Source organism: Camelus ferus, chromosome 6, assembly GCF_009834535.1.
Source record: "Camelus ferus isolate YT-003-E chromosome 6, BCGSAC_Cfer_1.0, whole genome shotgun sequence".
Lineage (NCBI taxonomy): Eukaryota > Metazoa > Chordata > Mammalia > Artiodactyla > Camelidae > Camelus > Camelus ferus.
Genome location: NC_045701.1, coordinates 83,028,841 through 83,052,890, shown reverse-complemented (window position 1 = coordinate 83,052,890; position 24,050 = coordinate 83,028,841). Strand labels below are relative to the sequence as shown.

Below are 24,050 nucleotides of genomic sequence, written 5' to 3'. Positions count from 1 at the left end.
TTAGCACACACAAGGTCCTGGGTTCGATCCCCTGTACCTCCGTTAAGTAAATAATACCAATTAATAAATGAACCAAATTACCAGCCCCTCCCCCCAAAAAAAACTAGTGCAGGAAAAAGCCCAAATAACCATCCTCTAAAAATGGGTGTTTTGAAGCAATGATGCAGGAGCTTAAAAAGTAATGCTAAGTGTAAGATCATTGTAAGAAAATACCCCCAAAATGGATAAATAAGGGTTGTAACACAAGTGCTGGTATCAAGGATGCCTTGTTTGTTTACTCTATTTCCTGCACTTTCTGTGATGCAGTTACAATACTTCCATAGTTAAAAAAAAAAAGTAAGTAAGTGAAATGACCTCTCCTCTGTCTCTCTCTCCTCTCCTGTAGCAACAATGCACTAACGGCTTTGACCTGGACCGCTCATCAGGACAGTGCTTAGGTAGGAGGTCCCTGAAGATCCTTTGCTGGGTGGGGGTGCAGTGGCAGCCCGACTGCAGGGCCATGTCTCTCTCAGCCGTTGTTCAATATTGTCAAATCTGTGTCAGCCTTGCTGACGGGAGAAAACAGTGGCGTGGAGTAGTTGAAATCAGTGACACATCTCCACTGATCACCTCCTTATGCCCAGCACTGAGTAAGCCCTGCGATGGGACAAAGATGAGTTGAGAATTGATTCCCATCCTCAGGGGTCTCTCCATCCATATCAGTTTCGTAGGGCCGCCATACAAACTTGGCACACACTTCAGTGGCTTAAACAACACAAACTGAAGATCTCACACACGTACAGGTTCTACCAGGCTAACATCGAGGTGTTGGCGGGACTTCACTGCTTCCTGGAGGCTCTAGGGAAGAATCCATTTTCTTGCTCATTCATGTTGTTGGTAGAACTCAGTCTCTTTGTTTTTTAATTGAGATATAATTGACATATAACATTGTGTAAGTTTAAGGTGTACAATGTGTTGACTTGATATACTTATATAGTACAATGTGATTACCACCATAGCTTAGCTAACACCTCCATCATATCACATAATTACCTTTTCTTTTTTATAGTGAGAACATTCAAGATTTACTCTCTTAGCAATTTTCCACTATACGATACAGTGTTGTTAATTATAATCACCATGCAGTGCATTGTTCCTTAGAACTTCTTCATCTTCTAGCTGGAAGTTTGTACCCTTTACATCTCCCCATTTCCCCCACCCCCCAGCCCCTGGTAGCCGCCATTCGACTTTCTATTTCTATAAGTTTGGCTTTTTTGGATTCCACCTTTAAGTGATTTCATGTAATATTTGTCTTTCTCTGTCTGACATTTCATTTAGCGTCATGCCCTCAAGGTCCATCCATGTTGTTGCAAATGGCAAGTTTTTTTCTCATGGCAGAATAACATTCATATGATGATGATAATAATGTCATATATATACACATACATACATATATATGTCTCCCGCATGTTTGTCCATGGGTGGGCGCTTAGGTTGTTTCCCTATCTCGGCTATTGTGAGTAAAGCTGCAATCAACATGGCAAAACAGAAATCTCTTCAAGATTCTGTTTTCATTTCCTTTGGATAGAGACCCAAAAGTGGAATTGCTGGATCATATGGTAGTTCTATTTTTAATTTTGGGGAGAACCTCCATACTGTTTTCCATAGTGGCTGCACTGATTTCTACTCCCACAGAATTCAGTTTCTCGGGGTTGTAGGACCGAGGACCCTGTTTCCTTGCTGGCTGTCAGCTGAGGGCCTTTCTCAGTTTCTAGAGGCTGCCCTCTTCTGTGGCTCACAGCCCCTCCTCCATCTTCAAAGACAGCAAATTGGTCCCTCACATGCTCCCAATCTCTTCTTTTTCTTCAAATTTTTTTCTTTTTCTGTTCTCTCATCTCTCTGACCAACCCTTTTGCCTCTTCTTGCATTTTTAAGGGCTTATGTGATTACACTGGGCCCACCCAGATATCCCCCCCATCTCAAGGTCTTCTGATTAGCAACTTTAATTCCTTTCCAAGTGCTACCTAATTCGCCTTTGCCATGTGGTCCCAGGTTCCAAGGACAGACATTTAGGGGCTAGTCCCCTAGTGTGCCATCTGGTGGAAGAGGTGGACCTGGATGGAGCAAACTCTGTACAGGGTGGAATAGTCATTGCCAAGATGAGGGGAGAGCACTCGGTCCTGCAAAAGTCGGCGAGAGAGTGATGTCTTTTGTCTGGGGTCAGTAAAGATAGCCTTCACGGAGGTCACTTTTGAATTGGGTATTGAAGGATGAATAGGACCCTGAGAAATGGCATTCCAGGTGGGAGAAACAGCATAAGCAAAGACCAGGGGTGGAAAGGACATTCAGAATATAGAATAGTTGGTTGCGGATGGAGCACAGGGTATAAAGAAAGAAGGCTCCCACCTTGGAGATATATTTAGCTTTTTAATTATATTTGATTTATGCCAAATCATCTGTAATCTCTGAGCTTAGGGTTGGAAAGAATGACAGGTGGTGAGGAATAGGACCTTGCCTTGGAAGTTCTGGGCTTGCACTTTGACCTAAAGCGAAGGGAGGTGAGCATGTGCCAAGGGACACAGAGAGGGGTGGCAGCCCTCTTTTCTGGCCCATCCGTTTTAATGAAGATTTCAGGCTTACAGCCAGAGAACGGGGCTCAAAATTTCCCTTTCCCGAGGTAGGGGTTGACACAAGTCTCTCAGACAAGATGGCTGGGGTGAACTGTCAGGATTCAGGCCTCTCTCCTCCAGCCTCTGGTCCCATAGGGAGCAGACCCCAACACTGATGAGAGGCCCCAGTGTGTGGGATCGGGTCAGCTGCTCACGCTGGTGCCTCCCCTGTTCCTGGCCCTGCACAGCTGATTTTCTAGAGAACCTACCCCCCGCTCCGCCCCTGCACACACACACAGAGCACCATTCTGGCTGGAAACGTTCCCTGTTTGTCCGCATGGTGTGAGCTGACTCTCCAGTAAGTCTTCACTTTCCTAACAAGTAACCAGCTTTTGGCCAAGCCTTATCTTCCTGGTTGCAAGGGACTCTTTCTCCCTGCCCCACTGTCACTTGGAGTAGAAGTGGGTACAATCATTAGGGCCATCCCAGTGCTCCCCGAGCGTCGTGCGGACCCACAAGAGTACCTGAGATGCTTTTCGGTGATACATCCAAGAACACTCTTTATGGTAATAGTTCTGTATTAATTTTTACTCTTACCTTCTATTTTTGATCATTGGTAGTATGTTTTCATTTGCTGATGTCATGTAAGATGTCAAAAATATGTTTACTTGGGTTTTCAACGTGAGTCCATTTAGAGAAAAGTATTGCGCACATGACAGCACAGGTTTTTATAACTACGGCCCAAATGTCATTGATCGTAGTATTTGATGGCTGATGTCTGGGTGGCATTTGTCAGTTTAAGTCAATTTAGCCAATATTTGGAAGTATCTGCTCTCAATGAGCCAGGTACTGCCCTTCGTGTTGGGGAGCAGATGCTGGTTTTGGGGGACGCTCTTGGTACAGAGCTCTGCTTAAATATGCACAGTGTGGCCAGGAGGCCACTAACGCTTGTCCTTCCTGTGGCCCCTCCAGATATCGATGAGTGCCGGACCATCCCTGAGGCCTGCCGAGGAGACATGATGTGTGTTAACCAAAACGGCGGGTACCTGTGCATCCCCCGAACAAACCCCGTGTACCGCGGGCCCTACTCCAACCCCTACTCGAACCCCTACTCAGGTCCATACCCAGCAGCTGCCCCACCGCTGTCAGCCCCAAACTACCCCACAATTTCGAGGCCTCTCATATGCCGCTTTGGATACCAAATGGATGAAAGCAACCAGTGTGTAGGTGAGTAGCCCAGCATCCTCGGTTTCCTGTCCACTGTGCTCTGGTGAAGGCATCGTCCTAACCCAGTGGGTCCACCCCAAATGGGATGTCAGTGAAGAAACAACTTACTTTCTACATGGTTCTTTCACTCTTAGCAGCCTGTGTCTCTGGGCACCCTCCCACCTAGGGAGTAGTTTAGTTTGCTGTTTCACTGACAGTTCTCTAGAAAGCCAATTTGTTTTTTCTTTATTTTCATCAGTCAATCAATCAATCAATCAATCAATCAATCAATCAATCAATCAACCTATCTACCTACCTACCTACCTACCTTTGGATGGTATGTATCATCTATCTATTTAAAGATGAAGTTCATATTTTCTCTCTTCAATAGCAAATTATGTCTGGCCAAACTTAGTAAGTGCATCTCGGAAAGAAGATCTAGAAAGGACCAGCTTTCTAGGGTCTTCAGCATGGCTCACCCTTGAATGGAATGTATGCTTCTGAAATAAAATAAGCCTTGAGGGTCAAGGTCAACTATTCTGGAAAGAAAGTGGGTTCCTTGGTGGGGACCAGTGTTCTTTTGATCAAAAGGAGCCTCCCCGATGGGAGCTCATAGCAAGGGTAGACCTCAGGGAGGGAGGGGACGCAATAGGCCATGCGGTCCCGAGGCTGTTGGCAGGTGGTGTGAAAGGTGCCCTAGTGAGTGCTGCTGCCCTGTTGGCCAGTGTGGTCTTGGTGGAGGGTTACCTGGGATCCTCCCATGTCCCTTTGTCTGTGGTTGGACCAAAAGCTTGCAACTGTCTCCAGCTTTGGGAGATGGTCTGGGGGTGATGATGGTTCCAAACATTTTTGATCATACATCCCATCTGTAAAATCGTTTAGAACTTATTATATGCATATTAGTAAATTACATATATATCCTGTTACACTCATATGGTTTAGGGAATGTAAAGCATACATAAGAAATAGAAAATTTTAAAGGATGTGATAAAAATAAATGTGAGTTGAAATTCTAATATTTCCTTCCTATCCCCTGAAAGTTTGGGAGACCATCAGTCTACTTGGTGAGATTTTTGTTGGTCCCGTTTTAGGGCTCTGAAGTCTTGAGCTGTCAGCAGCTCTGAGAGAGGCTGTTGGTTATTTGGTTTATGCAAAAGCGTGTACACTTCCATCTGACTACATGGAAGTAATATGCAAACAAGTGTGTTTCAGAGCTAAAAGGGAAGATTGGATACACCTTGACCCCAACTTCTTTATACTTAGTGGTCTCAAGGGGTGAGGGGGGTGTGGAGGGAGGGGGACAAGGAGAGCCAGTTGACGGTCACTGTGGACGTAGGTGAGTGTACAGAGGAAAGAGTGTGGGGCCCAGGCAAGCTGCGGAGAAGGTAGTAACACCCTTCCTTGTCACCAGCAGAACAATAGACCATTGTAATTGGAAGGGGCTTCAACAAGCTTTAACTTCAGCCTGTTCATTTTACAAAAAAGGGAATGTGGACTCCACCAAGTTAAGAAATGACAGAAGTAGTCTCGGAGTTCAGCTCTCCTGACTACCAGCCTGTGTTTTCCTAACTCACCCATGTGACGTCTCTGTTGGTGGAAAATAAGTGATCCCAGAGGAAATGCAGAGAAAGAGAGGTGTGTGTTGGGGGGAGCGGTGGTGCTGCTCTTCCAGGGTGTCCTGTGGGGCTGGATAAACCGAGTGACCATGTGCACGTCTTGAAGTGAAGAAGGGGGTGTAATGGCACACTGAGGCACTCGTGACTTTGGCAGGGGGTCTCGGTGGCCATGGGGTGTCCGATGCTCCACCCGATGTCTTGGGCAGCCCGTGAACCCCTTTGGTGGAATGGCTGGGAACTGCCGAAGGGTTCTCTGAATGTCCTCCTTCCTCCCACAGCCTGCTTTCCAGGATGCCAGTGCCCCTGAGAATAAGGATATGGCTGGGAAGTCTATTCATCTCCTGCCCCTGTGACGTCATGCAGTGTTATGGCCCCAACCTGTCACACGGGAGATGCGTAGCCTTCATAATGGCCCTTTTGTAAGAAGAATACAATCTAGGAACCCTAGCGAGGACTGGCACCCGGCCCGTCCATTTCCAAAAAGTTCAGCATTTTGCATTCACAAGTCCTGGGTTCTTTCTCACCTCCCTCCACCCCACCCTGCCGTTTCCTGGTTTACACGGGTCCTTCTGGGCATTGTGAGAGGGGACGTCACTGGGGAGGGGGCATGAGAGGGGATGGGGACACAGATGAGAGAGGTGGGCCTGGGAACAGGCCAACGGAAAGCAAGGCACAGAGGCAGCGGAAGAGGGTGTGTGATCGGGGAGAACTGGGAGTTTGGGGAGAGGAGGACACATCTCCAAGGAGGTTTCCTCCTCCTCCTCTTCAGCTTAGAAAACAGTCAACAACAGTGCCAACCGCAGCAGTAGTAATAATAACCAACACTTACGTAGTGCTGCGTGCCAGGGTCTTTACAGGGATGAACACATTCAATCCTCATCACAGCCCTAAGTGATAGGACTACTGTTATTCCTCTTGGCCCTGTTGGACCTGAAGCACAGAGAGGTTAAGAATTTGTCAAAGGTCACACAGCGAATGAGGGCCATTCAGGGTCTAGATGAGGAAACTAGGGCTCAGAGAGGTAAAGCTTTGTTCAAGCCTCTCAGGAGACAGTCCTAGAGCCATGGTGAAAAACTAGGGCCTTCTCTTGCTTTTTTTTGGGGGGAGTGGTAAATAAAATTTTTGTGTTGTGAAACTTTGAACTTGGACAAAAGCAGAGCGAACACAACGAGCACTTACCTGCTTATCACCTAACTTCTTAACTGTCAATACAGACCCACTCTTTGTTTTTTCTTTACTCTGACCCAGTGGATTAATTTAAAACAAAACTCAGGCATCAAATCACTTTATCCCTAAATCCTTCTGAATATATCTCTAAGAGATAAATCATCTTTAAAAATAATAGCCACAATACAATTATCAAACCTACAAAACTCAACAATAATTCCTTTTCATCGTTAAATATCCAGGTCGTGTTCAAATTTCCTTGATCATTTCATAAATGTTCTTTTCTTCGCTTGTTTTTTTGGAATCGGATTCAAACAAGGACTATAAATGGCATTTGGCTGACAGGTCTTGTAACTTTCTCTCAGTCTTTATCTCTCTTGCCACTTATTTGTTGAAGAGGCTGAGTTGTTTGTCCTGTAGAATTTCCTACATTTGGGATTTTGCTGCTTGTGTTCTTGTGGTGGTGTTTAACATATTCCTCCATCCCCTCTATTGTTCTGTAAACTGGTAACAGTTAGATCTAGGGATTTAATCCAGTTCAGTTGGATTTGGGGGTGAACTGTTTCCGTAGTGGTGCCCTCATCTTCTTCCTCTCCATGCCCTGGTTTCTTCACATAAACTATAAGAAAGTCTGCCTTCAAGAAGCAAGGGGACATTTCACTGTGGCTTACTCACTCTCTCTGGGTTTTGGACTCACTTTCGAGGCTGCAGTTTCCTGCCTTGTCCCCTGTGTCTGCAAGCTAGGCAGGGCCAGCCACAGCGGCCAGGTCCCCTGCGCCTCCCAGCTTCCTTCTTAACCTCTTTGTTTTGGGTTCTACTTGGGAGGTGACTAGACTCTGCTCCTTCTGGAACAAAGTCTGGCCTCGGGTTTGAGTCCACAAGGCCCCAGATTAAGTCTGGAACACTCAGGACACTTGCAGACGTAGTGAGTAGTGACCCAAGAATTATAGCCCAAGAGCCAAGAAAGTTTTGCGTTATCAAGAAGACTGGAATCTTGCCTTGGGGTTGCTCGGCAGCAGGGCAACCTCCACGAGAGTGGTGGGACTCTGACTGGTTAGAATGTGTCTCCCAGATCCTGGCCCCTTGAGAGAACTGGTGGGCAGCCTCTCAGGGGATGGAGAGCCAGATGGACATGGTTAATTGGCAAGGAGGGAAGGCTGCTGCAGGAAAGGCGGGATGGTGTGGGGTTAACAGTGTCTGTGCTGAACATTCAGGGAGGGAGTGAGCTGAGCCGAGCAGTTGGGACACCCGGGTTCAATCCTCCACATTCAGGAACTTTCCTATCATCATACTGCCTCTGAGAACAGGACCTTTGGCTGAGGTCCCTGAACATTGATGCCACTTGTTTATGCATGTTTGTCCCCTTTGGGGCTCAACTCTTGTCACTTCTCTGGGTGGACAGTCTTTGTTCTGGCTTTGCTGATCAACTTGGCTCAGTGGCATATCAAGGAACTCCACCAATAACTAATGTTCATGAAGTGTTTCGCAACCGAGAAAGCAGCCTTTTCCTAGAGCTGCACTGCTCCAGGGACTGCAGCAATTTCTCTGGTCATTTGTGGACTTACAAGCATTACCTTCATTCTCCCTCTGGCCCAGGCTTTTCTCATTGATCAACGCGCCTGAGCGGGCAGAGAGGAACACATGTGGATCCTTTTGGAAGATGAATGGAGTTGGCCTGAGGCTTTCTCTTGAGTTATTTTTCCTGAAAGGCAGCCAATATTTATTCAATCACTGTTTACAGAGCACCTCTTTGGTACCAGGCTCTGGCTTAAGCACTGAGGGGCCAGGGAGTCCTGGCACAGCCGTGAGGCTCTCTCCAGAGCTTACCGTCAAGGAAGGGAGATTAGACATGGAATAGGCAGCTGAAATACTGGCCTCTCATAGGTTCCTGAGATGTTCGAAGAGAAGGCAGAGCTGGGAGGGCTGTGTGTCCTGGAGTGGAGAGGACTGGAACTTGGAAGCCAGCCAGGCCTTGGTTCTTGCCTTGGTTCTGCAAATTCCTAGCTATAAGACTTGGGACTTAGCTTCCTCATCTGTAAAATGGGTATAATGATACCTACCTCACAGGTAACATGTGAAAATATCTTGCCTAGTGTCTGCACAGAGTATCACATGGTAAATGTTAACTGAGAAAGATTCTGGGGTCTTGAGATGATACCCTATGGAGCATCATGGAGTCTGAAAAGGTATCAAGGGCTTAATTCTTTAAAACCTTTAAAATGACCTAAACCTAAGCTTGGTACCCACCCACCTGGTGGACCTTGCCAGGCTCTGCCGAGTTCAGCGCTTTATGAGATTTTGGTCAGATTCTGTTTCGAGATGCCAGCAAAGCCCGGGTTTATTTCATTGTGAAACAAAACAACGGGACGTTGTCTCAATGTGGCGTTTGTTCCCAGACAAGGGCAAGAGGGCAAGGATGGGGCAGGCTCCTGTAGGCCTTTCTGCTGATTTTTCGTGTAAATTTGAAACCAAGTCCTCAGGTTGAGACCAGAAGGGAAAACAGGATGCTGAGATCACTCAGTTCTTTAGCTGCTGAAGGCATTGGGACCAGGCAGGCCTGGGGGAAAGAGGAGGCCAGGGACAGAGGTGGGGCCCCCACAGCTGGGTTTGCACAGATGTCCTTGTGCACTGGGCCTCAGGAAGCCTGTTCACATGCAGCCCCCGACTCAGGTTGCCCCATCTCCATCCAAGTCTTTCCCAGTCACTGGCTGGGATGGTGAGCAAGCAGCTTGGCCTCTCTGAACCTCAGTTTTTCCGTCTGTAAACAGGGATAACGCTATCGACTATTAGTGTCAGATATTTGTGAGAATTCAGTGAGATGGTGCATGTGACTGGTCTAGCATGGAGCCTGGTTTGTGATAAGGGGTGAGAAGAGTGAGTGGTGATAATGTTGCTTTCGTTGTGCCAGATCTCACCATTCCACGATGAATTCTCCTCCTCCAAGCCTCTAGTCCTGTTATTCTGTTATTGTTTATTCTTTCATCTGGGAATTAGACTTACTAGTGCAGGCTTTTTAGAAGGTTGAGGGTTAATTCTTGGCACTTTCAGCAGCAGGGGTTGGGGTTACTTGTGCTTCCAAGGAGAGCTCAGCAGAGAAGGGTCTCGAGGAAGCTGTCCAGAGCAGGTCTTCCCAGAGTGCCCATGAATCACCTGGGGAGATGCAGATCTGACTCCGTAGGGCTGGGGTGGGGCCTGGGGTTCCACCTTTGCAGAAGCTCCTGGTCCAGGGACTGCACTCAGATCAGTAAGGCTCTGGTCCATCTGTCTCCTCTTAGATAGGCCTGCATTTCAAGAAAGGTAGAAACTTTATTTTTTAAATGTAATTCCCATATTGTTTGAATTTGTTAGAAGAATGTATTACTCTTGTTTAAAAAACAAAAACAAAAAATCCGAAAGAAATCTTTTTGTGGCCTAAATTGAAGCAGCATGCTGTAGTGCTTAAAAACAGGACATCGGTAAGAACTGCACTCTGAACCCAGACTGGCCGTTTATCAGCTGTGTGACGTTAAGGAAGTCCCTTGGCTTCTCTGGCCTAAGGTTTATTCTCTGTAAGAAGAAGGGATGGTAGGATATTAGGGATCTTAATATGGGGTCTGTGGATACAATTCAGGGGATTGATTTTCATCTTCTTTCCCACTAACTTCTAATGAAATGAGTAGTATCTTCCATTACATAGGCAATAAACCATAGGACTCTTTCCTGTGGCAGTATTAACAGGAGGAACACAGATGTTTATATATCATCTTACAGCTATGGCAGTTATTCTGACATATTTTGGAGTTTTTGACATTTTTAAAAAACATTATTTTGAAAGTCTCACTTACCATTACTTTCAAATTGTAGGAGATATCAGACCTGCTGCTTAATCTTGTCATTTATAATTCTTGTCACTGATGAAGAAGCATGTATGTTACTATATCACACATTCGTTTGAAAAATATTCTGATAACCATCTTTCAATATAATTGGTGTCTTTCGTAATCCTGTGGATTTAATTTATGCAATTAAAAGCATTACTCTGAGAAAGGCTCCCCCATGGCTTCAACAGTCTGCAAAATGCGCTTCCTGGACCAGATGATTTCTTTGGCTCCCAGTCCTCAGGGAAGATAATGTTTGTGTCCAGACAGTCTGGGTTTTCTGTTAACTTGTTCTCACCCGGATCACTTGTGATGTGGTCCTTCTCTTCTTGTGTGTTTCAACCAGCCCACATGCGCAGTGACATCTTCTGCCAGCACCACGTCGGTTCCCCATTGACGAGGAAGCCCGTCGCACCCACAGCTAGAGCTGGCCGTGGGGTTGGCTCAGGCACTGACCGGCCTCGGCGCTGGGTGGGAACCCACTGTGGGGCACGCCCGGCCCTTGGTGACCTTGTGTGTAGTAGGCAGTTCCCCACTGCTTAGCACGGCGGCTGTTGCAACGACCTGCAACTTCTTCTTGGATCTCACCTTACGTTCCTTGGTCTGGTCATGTTTCTTTTAATGAATTATGTTCCACTCTGGAATTAGCCAGTTGTGTGTCAAAAGCAAGTCGTGTTGCAAGAGGATGGAGGAGTGTGGACTTTCAGCAGCGGCTCTGCTTTGGATGGTTCTGGCCTGGGTGAGTGGATGTCCAGGTCTCCAGAGAGCACCTGCTGGAGGGCAGGAGGTTGCAGTTACCTGCCTGGGGCCAGGGCTGAACAGACCATTTAGCAAACTGGACATATGTGTTTAAATTAGTGGGAGACGCATGTCATGATGCTTCTCCAAGAGGCACAGTGTTTCCAAATGTGTAGGAAGGTGATTGTACCTCCTCTTTTGTCTTCAAGGTTAGTTGTTGATTTCTTCTCAAAAATCTTTTGATGGAAGTAGGGTGAGTCCACCACTGGCAAACTCAGAGCAGAATAGCTCGTGTGGGTTCTCTGCCTGCACGGGCAGCTTCTGTGGGAGTTCTGTACGGCTCTTAACTGCGTGTGCGGATGGTATCCGCAGGGCATCTGCGTCTCCCACTCCCACCCCAGCAAGATGCAAGAAACAGAGTGATCTGGGGACTCCTTGTGCTATTAGAAATGGACTAAATGAAATAAAGGAATAAAAATACCATATGAATGCAAAGTAACAGTGTTACGGCATGTGTGCCAGTGCCTGAATACACCATGAAACATTAAGTTAGGAATCATATTTAATGTTACCAACAACAGTCTCATGTAAATATCATCTGATAGGCCCAAGTTATCATGTCTGCTGTTAGGGAGGCCACGAGGGAGCGGGTGACTAGGCCAGGGAGCTGGGGGTGGCAGTGTGATGTGTGGGATGAGTGGGGCTCTGGATTCAGACGTACTGGGGTTTGAACCCCGTCCCTGCACAGGTGCCTGGCCTGGAGCCTTAAACCCTTTGAGTGGCTTACCTACCGGATGGGATAATACTACTTACCTTGTGGAACTGTTTTTAGCAAAGGATATGCTGAGTGTCTGATCGTCCTGTCTGTCCCCGGCTAAGTGAGTGCCACTGTCAGTCCTGCCACCCCCTCCCTGGAGGGGCAGCAGCTCTATTTGTCACGTCTTCCCAAACCCTGCCCAGCCACAGGGTGAGACACAAGGCAGGTGCTCACTGGCTGCTTATCCCAGGAGAGGAGGTTTGGGGAGAGAGGTGAGGGACCACCTCACAGTTTGTGACCATATGCTGACTCTTCTGCTTGGCTCCACTCTGACCCCCGCTCAGCTGGAGGGGCTGCTTTGAGCCATTCTCTGGGGCCTTCTTAGCTCTGGGCGTGCTCAGAAGCCGGGTGGGTACCTTCGATCTCTTCCTTTGGCTGCCAGCCTCTCTGGACACATGGACACGCAAATAGACAGAAAAACAGACTCCAGACCATGCTGCCCCGGCAGGCAGTGACTGGGGAAGTGCTGGTGGGCTGGGCAGACCTGTCATCAGAGAGACCCCTACCTCCCCTGTCAGATGACCTCCCCCAGCAGGCTGGTTGGTCTCCAGCTTGGAGACAGAAAGGCCATGGCTTCCCGGCAGCCCCCAGGCGTGTGACAGAGGGCATGCTGCCCATGCTCTCATCAGGTGTGAGTGTTGGGAATTGGGGCAGTGGTTGGGGGCATTCCTTGGATGTTTATCCTCTGCATCTGGCAGTGACAGCTCTCAGTAAGTGGTTCATTAGTCAATGAATGAATGTGTGGATGGATGGATGGATGATGGATGGATGATGGATGGATGGAAGGAGCGTGCCGGCACTGTTAAACCTAGGCAAGTGAGGGGGGGCCTTCTCTCACTTCCATACTCGGTCCTTCATCACACGCTCAAAGCACACCCTGACTGGCCCTCACTGTGCTGGGTGCCAAGGGGGACCACGATGACCACATCTCCTTGTTCCTTGAGTGCCCGGTGGGCCAGGGTCGTGGTCAGTGTGTGTGCCCACACCCAGCATGGTTCCTTGCACCACCAGCACTCACGGAGTGTTGAATCAAACTGAATTTATACCGTAGCTGAGCGGCTGATGGGAAAAGATGCTTGAAGAACCATTTGCTCAGATTAATTTATAGAGGCTGACCTCCCGCTTCCTTTCCACTTCGGGCTGGGCCACAGAGGAGATCTGTGGAAGGCTGTACTGTCTCACCTGGAACCAGGGTTTGTTTCTCTGCCACGGTAGGACTGGGTCCCTGGGGCCAACTCCTCGCACAACTCCAAGGGGCACCATTCAATTGTATGACATGCCATTAACATCCCCTGGAGCCCAACAACCAGCCAAAGGCTCCTGTTTATCTTGGAAATGGAGATGCGTGCTTGGGGAAGGGTCCCCCAGCCATTTCCTTGGGGGCTGGCAGGGAAAGGACATTCACAGGATTCCTTCCCTCCAGAGGGCCTCAGACATCAGACTGGATGTTAAGGACTGACCTCTCATTCTCCTCGGGCTTGTCGGAGCCAGGCCAGAGGGGAGACGGGGACAGCCAACCCTGGGCCCTGCCCCAGGCAGCCGACATCCACACACTCCAGGGGATGGCGGGCGGGTCGGGGCTGGGAGGCAGTGAGGCGTGGGGGACTTGTCAGTGTGAACTGACTTTCCTTCAAACTAAAACATTTGCAGAAACCCAGCCAGAGTTGATTTATGAGCCCCAGATATTTCACAGGTCTTAACACATCCCCCAGGAATCAATGAGGTCAGAGAGAACAGACTTTGCATCCGGAATCAGTACGAAATTGGCATCTTCAACAGCTCCCATGGGAAGCAGGGGATAATAATTTAAGGGAGATTATATTAAATAACGCAAAGACACAAAAAACTTGGACACTGCTTCATTCCCATGGGGGAGAAAGACAAGTCATCTGTTTTCTGCATCTGAGCTGGGTGAGGGGTGGCCATCTCAGCCGGAGCCACTGTGACCAAAATGAAGCATTATGGGATGGAGGCGATAGGGCAGGCCAACCTAACAGCGACCACAGCGTCCTGCACTGTGTCCTCTGGCCCAGGCTCCACAACTGTGATACGCAGACATTTGTGCTTGTTTACTTAACATCTCTTGATCCAGCAGGAACTTTCCGTCTTGTTCACCGTTGTATTTTTAGTGCCTGATAAATATTTGTTGAACAAGTAGAAAAGCTACCTGTGGTCAATTGTATGTACAAGACTCAAATAAGCAGGAGAACCTGATTATGTCTCAGGTACAGTTACTCACATAGGTTCATTTATTATCAAGAATGGACTTCATTCATTTATCATTTCTGTGCTGGGGTCTGTGCTGTGCACCCAGAGATAAATCAGGCACCCTCACTGCCCTGGGGAGTTTACCCTCTCTTGCCAGGAGTTGGGGTAGATTGGTAGGATGTCTGGAACCCAACACATACCTTGTTTTAGCCCAGTGGAATGGGACATCAGCCAGAGCAGGTACGAGGCTCTCTGCTGGTCCTGGCTGAAGTGGTGACAGAATCCTTCCACAGGGACAGGTGTTACACATCTGTGCATCTATTTGATTAAACAGATATTCACTGAGCATGTCTCTGTGTCAGACACTGCCATGTGCTGGGAGGGGCTCTAAAGATGCCTAAGACCCGGTCCCCACCCTCAGGATCTCACAGCTGAGCAGATGTGAGTGGGGGTTGGGAGGGGTGGATGTACATACCTCATCTGAGCTTGTACACAAACCAGAGGGAAGAGGTGGTAAAAGAAACATTGCCATGTGCTGCAGGAGTGCCCACCAGGAATTAGGATTCTGTTCTAGCAGCAGATATGATGGCCTTTAAGTCAGTCTTTGGAAGACTGAGTAGGATTTTCATGTGGGAGATGGCGAAGGGCATTCTGGGTGGAGGAACAGCATGGGCAAAGACATAGAGGCAAGAAACTCCATGGCACCTTGGGGAATACTGTGAGGGCCATCGGGGTGGTGGGGCAGGCACAGAGTGAGAGCTGAGGCTAAGAAACTTGGCAGGAACTAGACTGTGGGGCCTTGAACTCCATGCCAACAGCTTGGGCTTCATACTGTGAACACTAGTTTTTAAGTGGAGGGTTGGTGTGTTGACATCTGTTTGAAGAAGATTCCTGGTTTAGGGGCCAAGTGGACCGGGTCCTTGGTCTGATCTCATCACTGCACAAGCTGGGTGGGGGGCTGTAGTTCCCGTCCCTTCTCTTGCTGGGCTCCATTCTCCCATCTCTACAAGAGGGGCTGGTTCTCTAAAGCTCCCTCCAGCCCTGACCACTCAGGATATGAAAATGCTTGTGACAGGAGAAGAGTAGCTTCTGGAAGCAGGTAGATTCTAGAGAAAGTATCTTTTCATTTGAGGAAGTGATTTTGCAGTCTGTCTAAACTCTGGGGGCTAATTATTGGGCCTCCTCTGATATCATCTTCATGTTCTCAGAGAGTCCTGGTTAGAGCCTTCTTTTAAGCTCGAGGCAGAGACGAGCCCTTTTTTGTGTCCCTCCAGGAAAGGGGCAGAAGTGGATGGTGATGAAATTGGCTCTGACTGTGCTGATAGCACACGGCCTGATTCTGTAAGAAATCTAGCATTGTCTTTATAACACCTGGGGAGAGTTTGCAAGCAGCTGGAGTAAAACACGAATTCCTTATGAAGCCAAGAATCTTTTTAGTGACCAATGGGGTAAGAATGTAAGAGTTCTACAATCAGAACTTTCTGGGAAATCTCCCACCTCAGACCTCCCAAAGAGACCCTTTTTAAAGGACCATCTCAATCTCATTTAGCTCCAGAGAGCAGAGTTGGCCAGGGACCAGGAGGCGCTGCCCTGTGTTCTGATGCTTACTCATTGTGGGAGGCTGGATCCTGTGGTTGCATCCTTAAGTGACTCCCTTAATTGTAATGATTCCCACTTGAATACTGCCTCTTGCTTTTCCAAATGCTTTCACAGCCACTAGCTCACTGAATTCTCAAATAGCCCAGTAGGCAGACTCAGTGTTGTTTCCCCAATTTAGAGAATATTTGGAGGGCTCTGTGACTGTCCCAACATCCTTCCTTTGTCTTCCTCAAAAAGGGCAGGCTCTTCCCTACCTCAGGGCCTTTGCACTTGCAAATCCTGCAAGTTTGGAACTCTCTCTGTCTTGTTCTCCTCTTTTAGGCTTCAGCTCAGTAGATGACACCTTCTTGAAGATCCCGTCCCTGACCACCCTGTCCAGAGTCACCCCACAGTCACTCTCCATCACAGTCCTTGTCACTATTTTCTGTCCCAGACTTGAGCATGCATAAAATCATCCGGAGGACTTCAAAGACAGATTTCTGGCTCCCACCCCGTCCTGCCCCCTGGAGTTTCTGATTCAGTAGGTCTGGGGTGGGGCGTGGGCTTTCAAGTGAGTCTCACTCTGAGACCCACTGATTGATAGCTACTGTTTTTAATTAATTAGTTATTTATTTTTATTAAGGCATAATCGACATGTAACATTATATGAGTTTCGGGTATACAGCATAATGATTCAATGTTTGTATATATTGCATCACCACAACAAGTCTAGTTAACATTTGTCACCATACTGTCACCATATGTGGTTACAAGATATTTTTTGGGGGGTAAGTGATGGGAACTTTTCAGATCTACTCTCGACAACTTTCAAACGTTCAATACAGTATTATTAACTATAGTCACCATGAGGTATATGACATCCCTATGACATATACTTTATAACCGGATATTTATTTTAAAACATTTTGACCTTCACCCATTTTGTCTGCTCTCAGAATTCTGCCTCTGGTGACCACCAGCAATCTGTTCTCTGTATCTATGACCTTGTTGTTTTTTGTTTTTTTTTTAAAAAGATTCCACATATAACTGAGATCTGAGGAATTTGTCTTTCTTTGACTTTTTTCATTTAGCATAATGCCCCCAAGGTCCATCCATGTTGTAACAAATAGCAAGATTTCCTTTTCTTATGGCTGGATAATATTCCCTTGTATGTATATACCGCACTTTCTTTATCCGTTCATCCACTGATGGGCACCTGGGTTGCTTCCATGTCTCGGCTGTATTTACTGATTTCTTTGTCCCATCTCTTATTTTGTTCCTGCTGTATCCCCAGTGCCTGGTCCATCATTGCTGCTTGATAAATATTTGTCAAGTAAGTGTTGCCTGAAGGCTGAGTCGAGACTCCTTGCTTTATAATCTCCCTGCACCCAAGAAGGATGGTCAAACATTGACAGAAACCCTGGTGGTTGGTCTAATTTCTTCTCGCCTGCTACCTTCCTACCTTTTTCTTTGACTTTCACACTTGAGCTTTTTCTAAGGCCCATTATTGTTTTTATATTTATTGAAGTATAGTTGATGTGCAATACTATGTATGTTACAGGTGTGCAACATAGTGACTCACAATTTTTAAAGTTATACATCATTTATAGTTATTATAAATCATTGGCTCTATTCCCTGTGTTGTACAGTATGTCCTTGTAGCTTATTTTACACAGAATAGTTGGTACCTCTTAATCCTCTAGCCCTGTCTTGCCCCTCCCCACTTCCTTCTCCCCACTGGGAACCACTATTTTGTTCTCGGTATCTGTGAGTCTGTTTCTTTTTATGTTACTTTCACCAGTTTGTTGTTCTGAGTGTCACTATTAAAATTGCATATAGATTTCACAGATGATTTTCATAAGATCCTAGAGGAATGAATTGGGTTGTCTGGGTTAAAGGGGTGTCGTCAGAAATCCAAACAAGCCATGGGGCATCCAGCCAAGCGCGGATCCCTGTCTGCCCCGTCTCCATGCTCTGCTTACACATTGACACTCACCTCACCTGCCAGCAGGTTGGGGAGAACCCACACGCACAGCCTCACTCCTCGGCCTTGGGACAAACGACAGCAGAGGGAGTGGTGGCGGGAGAGGGGGGAGTGCGGGCTGTGACCACGGCTCAGAGTTCCGCTCTGTGACCAGCAGATTGGCACAAAGGGAAGAAACCTTGATCTTGGGCTCATGAGCACTGTGTTCAAATGAACTGTGCAACCCGGCCCCAGTGCCACAGCTGTAAAGCTCTCAGGAACTGCCTGGGTAAGTGAATTAGAATTTTATGCCCGGCTTGCGTGGAACACGTCCCCCGAGTCCCAGAGTGGTACTTTCAGCCCCCGCCAGTGTCTGAGGCCTCTCCTACTCTTTGGTTTCAGAAGAACAAAGTTGAGATTTTGCCAGACTGGAATTGGGTTTCAGCTGTCCAATTTGATCTTCCCTGGCAAAGGGGAGTTGAAGATGAGCCTGAGGTGATTACAGATCCTTCCAGGATAGTGTTGTGGCCGGGGGTGGGGGGGTGTACTGAGGGTGGGCTGGGGCCAAGCCGGCCCACACTTCATCCTCCAGCTGGGGACAGGGCTCCTTCGAGGACCCACGCAAATGGAGTGTGTGTGTTTGTGTGTGTGTCAGGGAAAGGGGTTGCCAGCTCTTGCGGAGAGCACCGTACGGCTGCCCTAGAATAAGTATTGTGGGATGAAGCCCAAAGTCCCTGGATTCCTAATCCCTGGAAACCATGTCGTGCTGTGACCACCAGACCAGAAGCCAAGTGACCTTGAGCAAGTCCCTTCCCCTCCGTGGGCCTCATGGAGGAGGCTAAGCGGGAGGACTGGTTTAGGCCCTCCCTCACTGTGGGGCTCACGAGTGAACAGTCCAGGATCTCAGCTTGACAAATTGGGGATCTCTGATTCTGCGGCCATGTTAATGTTTATATCCACAGTGGTCTGGTCAGGCTGGTGTTTGCAGGATCAGGTGAGTTAGGGCCTTAAAGGGAACTGTCTTTCTGAAGTGCACGAGCACTTTTCACTGCACAGGCCTCAGTTCCTTTAACCAGAGTCTGGGTTCACAGGATTTCTGCCCCAACGCAGCTACAGGGATGGGGCAAACGTCATCTTCTTCGTAAGTCATAGCACTCTGTTCTTTCCACACTCAAGCTTCATGAAGTGTTATAAATGGAATAAATTTGGCCGCTAGCATGATCTCCCTCTGAAGATGAAACAAACAAACACACACACAAAACACGAGGCAGGAGATCCTGGTACTTCAGTAACAGACAAGCCAGAAAAGGGTTAATAAAATAGAAAGTGATTATGACAGCAGGAGAAAGAGTGACTTGGCTTTTCGCTCTCACGAGGAGGGCAGGCCTGCCAGGGTCGCATTCCAGTGCGGCCTAGTGACCATGAGCAAGAGCGTGGGGGTTCCAGAGCCCAGCCCAGCGAGCCCCACGCACATGGAGAACCCTGAGGCCAGACAGGCGAGGGGGGAGGAGGGCAAGGCTGGGGCACAGTCCCCAGTGTGGGCGGTGTTCAGGCCGGGGGAGGCACACAAAAAGTGCCAGCGTGCGCGGGCCGTAACAAGGACCACAGACTAGGCGGCTTCTTGGACAACAGACATTTATCTTCTCCCAGTTCCGGAGGCTGGAAGTCCAAGATCACGGTGTTGGCAGAGTTGGATCCTCCTGAGGGCCGCAAGGGAGGGGTCTGCTCCAGGCTCCTCTCCTTGGCTTGTAGAAAGCCATCTTCACGTCATCTTCTTTCTGTGTGTATCTCTGTGTCCAGATACCCCATCTTATGAGGACACTAGTCACACTGGATTTAGATCCACCGGAATGACATTATTTTCACTTCATCACTTCTTTAAAGACCCTGTCTCTGAATACAGTCGCATTCTGAGGTACTAGGGGTTAGAACATGAACATATACATTTTGAGGGACACAATTTGACTTCAACCTGTGAATTTTGGGGGGAACACAGTTCAGCCCACAACAAGGGGCACAGTCCTTTTCCTCCAGTGGGGACCCTTGTGATGTCAGAGACCCTTGGGAACGCCGTTCTTTGCTCTTATCCTTGGTGACCCAGCCCACATGTGATTTCCTCTTGGGGACCTTCTTTGATCTTTACTGCCCCATCCCAAGCCCATTGGATTCTGCTCCCCACCTCCCCTTGTGCTCCCCAAACATTTGGCTCCTACCTCTGCTAGGGACTGAATTAGAAATGTGTCCATGCTCCCTACTGATTGACGCCTCCTGTCAGGCATCTTTGTAGCTCTCTCATATCCCCTACTCCTGTCTTGCATTTGGGGCAGGATCAATAATGTTTGTTGGCTCATTGATGGATTGGCTGTCCAAGAAAATTGAGTAATAAGTGCTGGATAAACAGGAAGATGCAGCTATTAATAAAACAGCAACATGCCTTTCCGTAGCATCTTTGCACTCGTGGACAATGTCAAGCTCCTGGATTTATAAAGAAAAGAAGCTCCTTCCACCCTTCTATCCTTGTTTGACCACAAAGGGTCAACGGAAGGATCTGCCAACTGGGTGTTCAGCATTCTTAAACCCCCCGAGTTCAAAGAGAATGACTCCTTTGGCCAGTCTGGAAGGAACTCTTCAATCATTTCTTGAATAATGACATTCTTGTGTCCCGGCTCTGTGGAGACGCCCCCTTCCCCGCTCAGTCCAGTGACCTTCTGTCCCCTTGTTTCTTGGCTGAACGTCTGGGTCTGCTGGAGACAGAAGGAGTGCTTTCAGCAGAGTGAGGGTCCTTCCCGCAAACCCAGAGCCACACACCCCAGAAAGCCTGACTGTGCAGAAGCAGCTGAATTTTGGCAGGCAGATTTTGAAAAACCGTACTAATAACTTGAAATCATTTTGTTCCAGAATAGCATATGCAGGATGAAGAATGTACTCTCAGATAAGGCAGGTCACCCATCTTGTCAAGAGAAGACTCAGTTTAAGGATTTGCTGTGAAACATGTTCCCTCCTCTTCTACCTTTATTTTCTTCTAGTAAAGCTTCCCATCTGGTCCCTGGGAAGTAGGTGTGCCTGGGGATCAGTCATTCAGCTCTTGGGATGGTTGGCAGGGGCTTGGATGCCTGAGTCCTTGGCCTTTGCCCTCTCCATTGTGTCTTATACATTTCTCGAGTTTTCTGTGTATGTGTGCCCCCAAACAAAAAAGGTACTTTACATTGAGGTGTTCTGCAGAGATTTCTAGGCTCACAGAGGAGGTGTCTCAATATTTAGCTTTTAAAATGAAACACTTGTTACTCTCAGTGCTCTAGCCTTGGATAAAGTGAATGCCAACATTAGGACGCTGTGGTTCAATAAAGCTGTAGGGCAGTTTGATGACATTTGGTGTATTAATTATCAGGACTCTTGTGGTTGCAAGTAACAGAGACCCAGCTCAGAGTGGCTTAAGCAAAATGAAACAAAACAAAAAGCCCCAAAAAACAAACCCTCCCCCAAAACACTTCCAAACACCCAACAACAACAAAACACGTACCTGCACACAAACACAAGTGTATGCCCACGTAATTTATTTTTTTGTGACTGAAAAGCCCACAAGTGGAATTAGCTGCAGACATGGCTGACTTCAAGGATTCAGATGGTGTCATGTGGGCTTGGTTCTTTTCTCTCTCCATCTCTGTCTCCAGTACGAAGTCTTCTTCATTTTCAAGATGTAGGCTCTGGCAGCCGCAGGCTTTCCTCTTACCAGTTTAGAACTCCGGCAAGAAGATGTGGTTGGGCTCTGTTAGCTAGTTTGGGTCACATGCCCATTCCTGAACTTATCACTGTGAGCAGCAGCATGTGGGGCTTTGATTTGCCAAGCCCACACCACAAGTCCAATGCGGAGCCATAGTGGGTGGAAGTGAGGAAAGATGGTTTCTCAAAGGGAAATTGGATTGCTGTTACCATTTGAAGGGCATCTGGAGTTTGAGTGGGCAAGAGCTATACCTGGGATCCTGGTGTCCACATAGAAACAGAAGAAACAGAAGGACCATGGTTTATTCTGAGCCAATAGTACAGATAATGGAGAGTGTGCTCACCAGCAGACTCAGTGTGCATCATACATGCATCCTTCTGTGATGATGGGGGATGGTCACCAGTAAAGAAGGAAGGGGCTCAGAACTGACAGTTTATGCTGCCCATCTGTCCTCAGGGAGGTAGATGCCCACACTGTCACTCAAAGACAAGTAAATCTCCCTTTCATTAAAAATTGTCAAGAAGATACCACTGTGAATCCTCCTTATGGAAATATCAGGCTGTTATAATGCTTTGAGTCCTGAAGAAATGCTTAGTGTCTTGCTTGAGTCATTTGTGCTACTGTCTTTCTCATCCTGCCTTTGGGAAAAACAAAAAATGGAAGATTTAGTGCCACGTATAACCATCATCATCATCATCATCTCACATCAAGCACTTATATGTTTCTTTTTTGTTGTTTTTGTTTTGATTTGTTTATTTTTAATTGAGTACAGTCAGTTATAATGTGTCAATTTCTGGTGTACAGCATAATGTTCCAGTCACACGAAATTTATTTTTTATTTACTTTTACATGTAGTGGTCAACATTTGCAAATCTCAAACTCCCAAATTTATCCCTTCCCATCTCCTTTCCCCAGGAACCATAAGATTGTTTACTATGTCTTTGAGGCTGTTTCTTTTATAGATGAGTTCATTAGTGTCTTCTTTTGTTTTTCTTTCTTTCTTTTTTATAGATTCCACATACGAGTGATATCATATGGTATTTTTCTCTTTCTGGTTTACTTCACTTAGAATGGTGATCTCCAGGCTCACCTGGAGATTGCTGTAAACGGCATTATTTTATTCTTTTTTTTTTTTAATCACTGAGTAGTAGTCCATTGTATATATACACCACATCTTCTTTATCCAGTCATCTGTCAATGGACATTTAGGTCTTGGATACTGTATGTAGAAGCATCTATATGTTCGGGTCCCATTTTATTTTAATGTGGTGATACCTCTGATTGTGCACTCTAATTGCCTCCACTCACAGGTGCAGAGCTGTTGATCCTTTATCTCCTGGCCCCTTATCATAAATCTTGGGAATGGCCTTGGTTTTCTTATCTATACAGTGAGGGTAATGCCTATCTCATAAGTTTTTTCCTGCAAGAATTAGAAGAATGTATACAAGGCATGTGATATTAAAAAGTGTTCAATAAATAAGATACATAGCTATATATAGCCATATGTTCCCAAAGACATGTTTCATTAGAGTCATTAACTTTTACCCTTGAAGAAAAGTCCCATTTGTCACTTACAATATGCAGATAGCTTCTAAGCCTTTGAACTGGAATGATGGCCCAGGGACACACCCCCACGCCATGACTAAGAAAGAAAATCAGGGAATTACAATGATAGATTTTCTTATTAGACCACCTTTCATTCATTTCTAGGATAACCGACTTAATCATGATATAGTATAATTTGTTCAAAATAAACTGCTGGGTTTGTTTGGCTCATATTTTTTTTTCAGATTTTTTCATCAATGTCTATACATTAAAATGACCTGTCGCATTTCTTCTTTAAAATTAGTGTTGCTGAGTTTGGTGTCAACATATTAGCTTGATAGAGTGAGATATGCTCTGGAAGGCTAGAATGATCTACACATGGAAAGTCTATTGGTATTTATCTGTAAGGTCATTAGGATCTGGGGTGTGTGTGTGTGTGTGTGTGTGTGTAGATTTTTAGCTATTGATATAATTTCTTGAACAGTTATGAGACTGGCTTTTTACTCCTAAAGTCAGTTTTGCAAAGTTATGTTTTCCTGAGAATTTGTCCATTTACATTTTCAGATTAATTTGCAAGAACCTGTTCATTGCATTCTTGGTACCATCTTTTAAATCTCTGCTGAATCTGTGGTTCTGTTGCTGTTTTCTCATCCCTAATGTTTTTGTGCTCTTTCAAAAATGTGCTAAAGTCATATCTATTTTATTAGTCATTTTCAAAGAACCAATTTTTGGCTCTGTCGATCTTTTTCTATTTTTAGTTTTTGCTTTTTATTTCATTAATTTCTGCTTTTATTTTCTATTGTCTTCCTTCAAATTCTTTCTAATTTTTAATTCGATTTCTTTGTTCCTTTTCTAATTTCTTAACCTGGATGCTTAGCTCATTAATTTTAAGCCATTTTTCTTTCCTGATATTTAAGACTATGTATTTTCCTCTGTGTTTTACAGATTTGGATATGTGGTATTTTCATTGCCTTTAAGTTCTAAGAATTTTCTGATTTATTGTGACTACTTCTTATAGTCCATGATTTATTTAGTGATGAGTTTAA

General features: G+C 46.5%; 1 protein-coding gene across 3 annotated transcripts in view; it reads left to right on the top strand.

Annotated features, from left to right (window-relative positions):
• FBLN5 (fibulin 5) overlaps positions 1-24,050 on the top strand; it is a 70,325-nt gene that overhangs the window by 6,000 nt on the left and 40,275 nt on the right. For all 3 annotated transcript variants that reach the window (XM_006184194.3, XM_032482536.1, XM_014558801.2), the window contains 2 exons: positions 386-437; positions 3,561-3,815. In XM_006184194.3, coding sequence (XP_006184256.1) covers positions 386-437; positions 3,561-3,815 — 307 coding nt within the window. The remainder of the gene's footprint in view (positions 1-385; positions 438-3,560; positions 3,816-24,050) is intronic.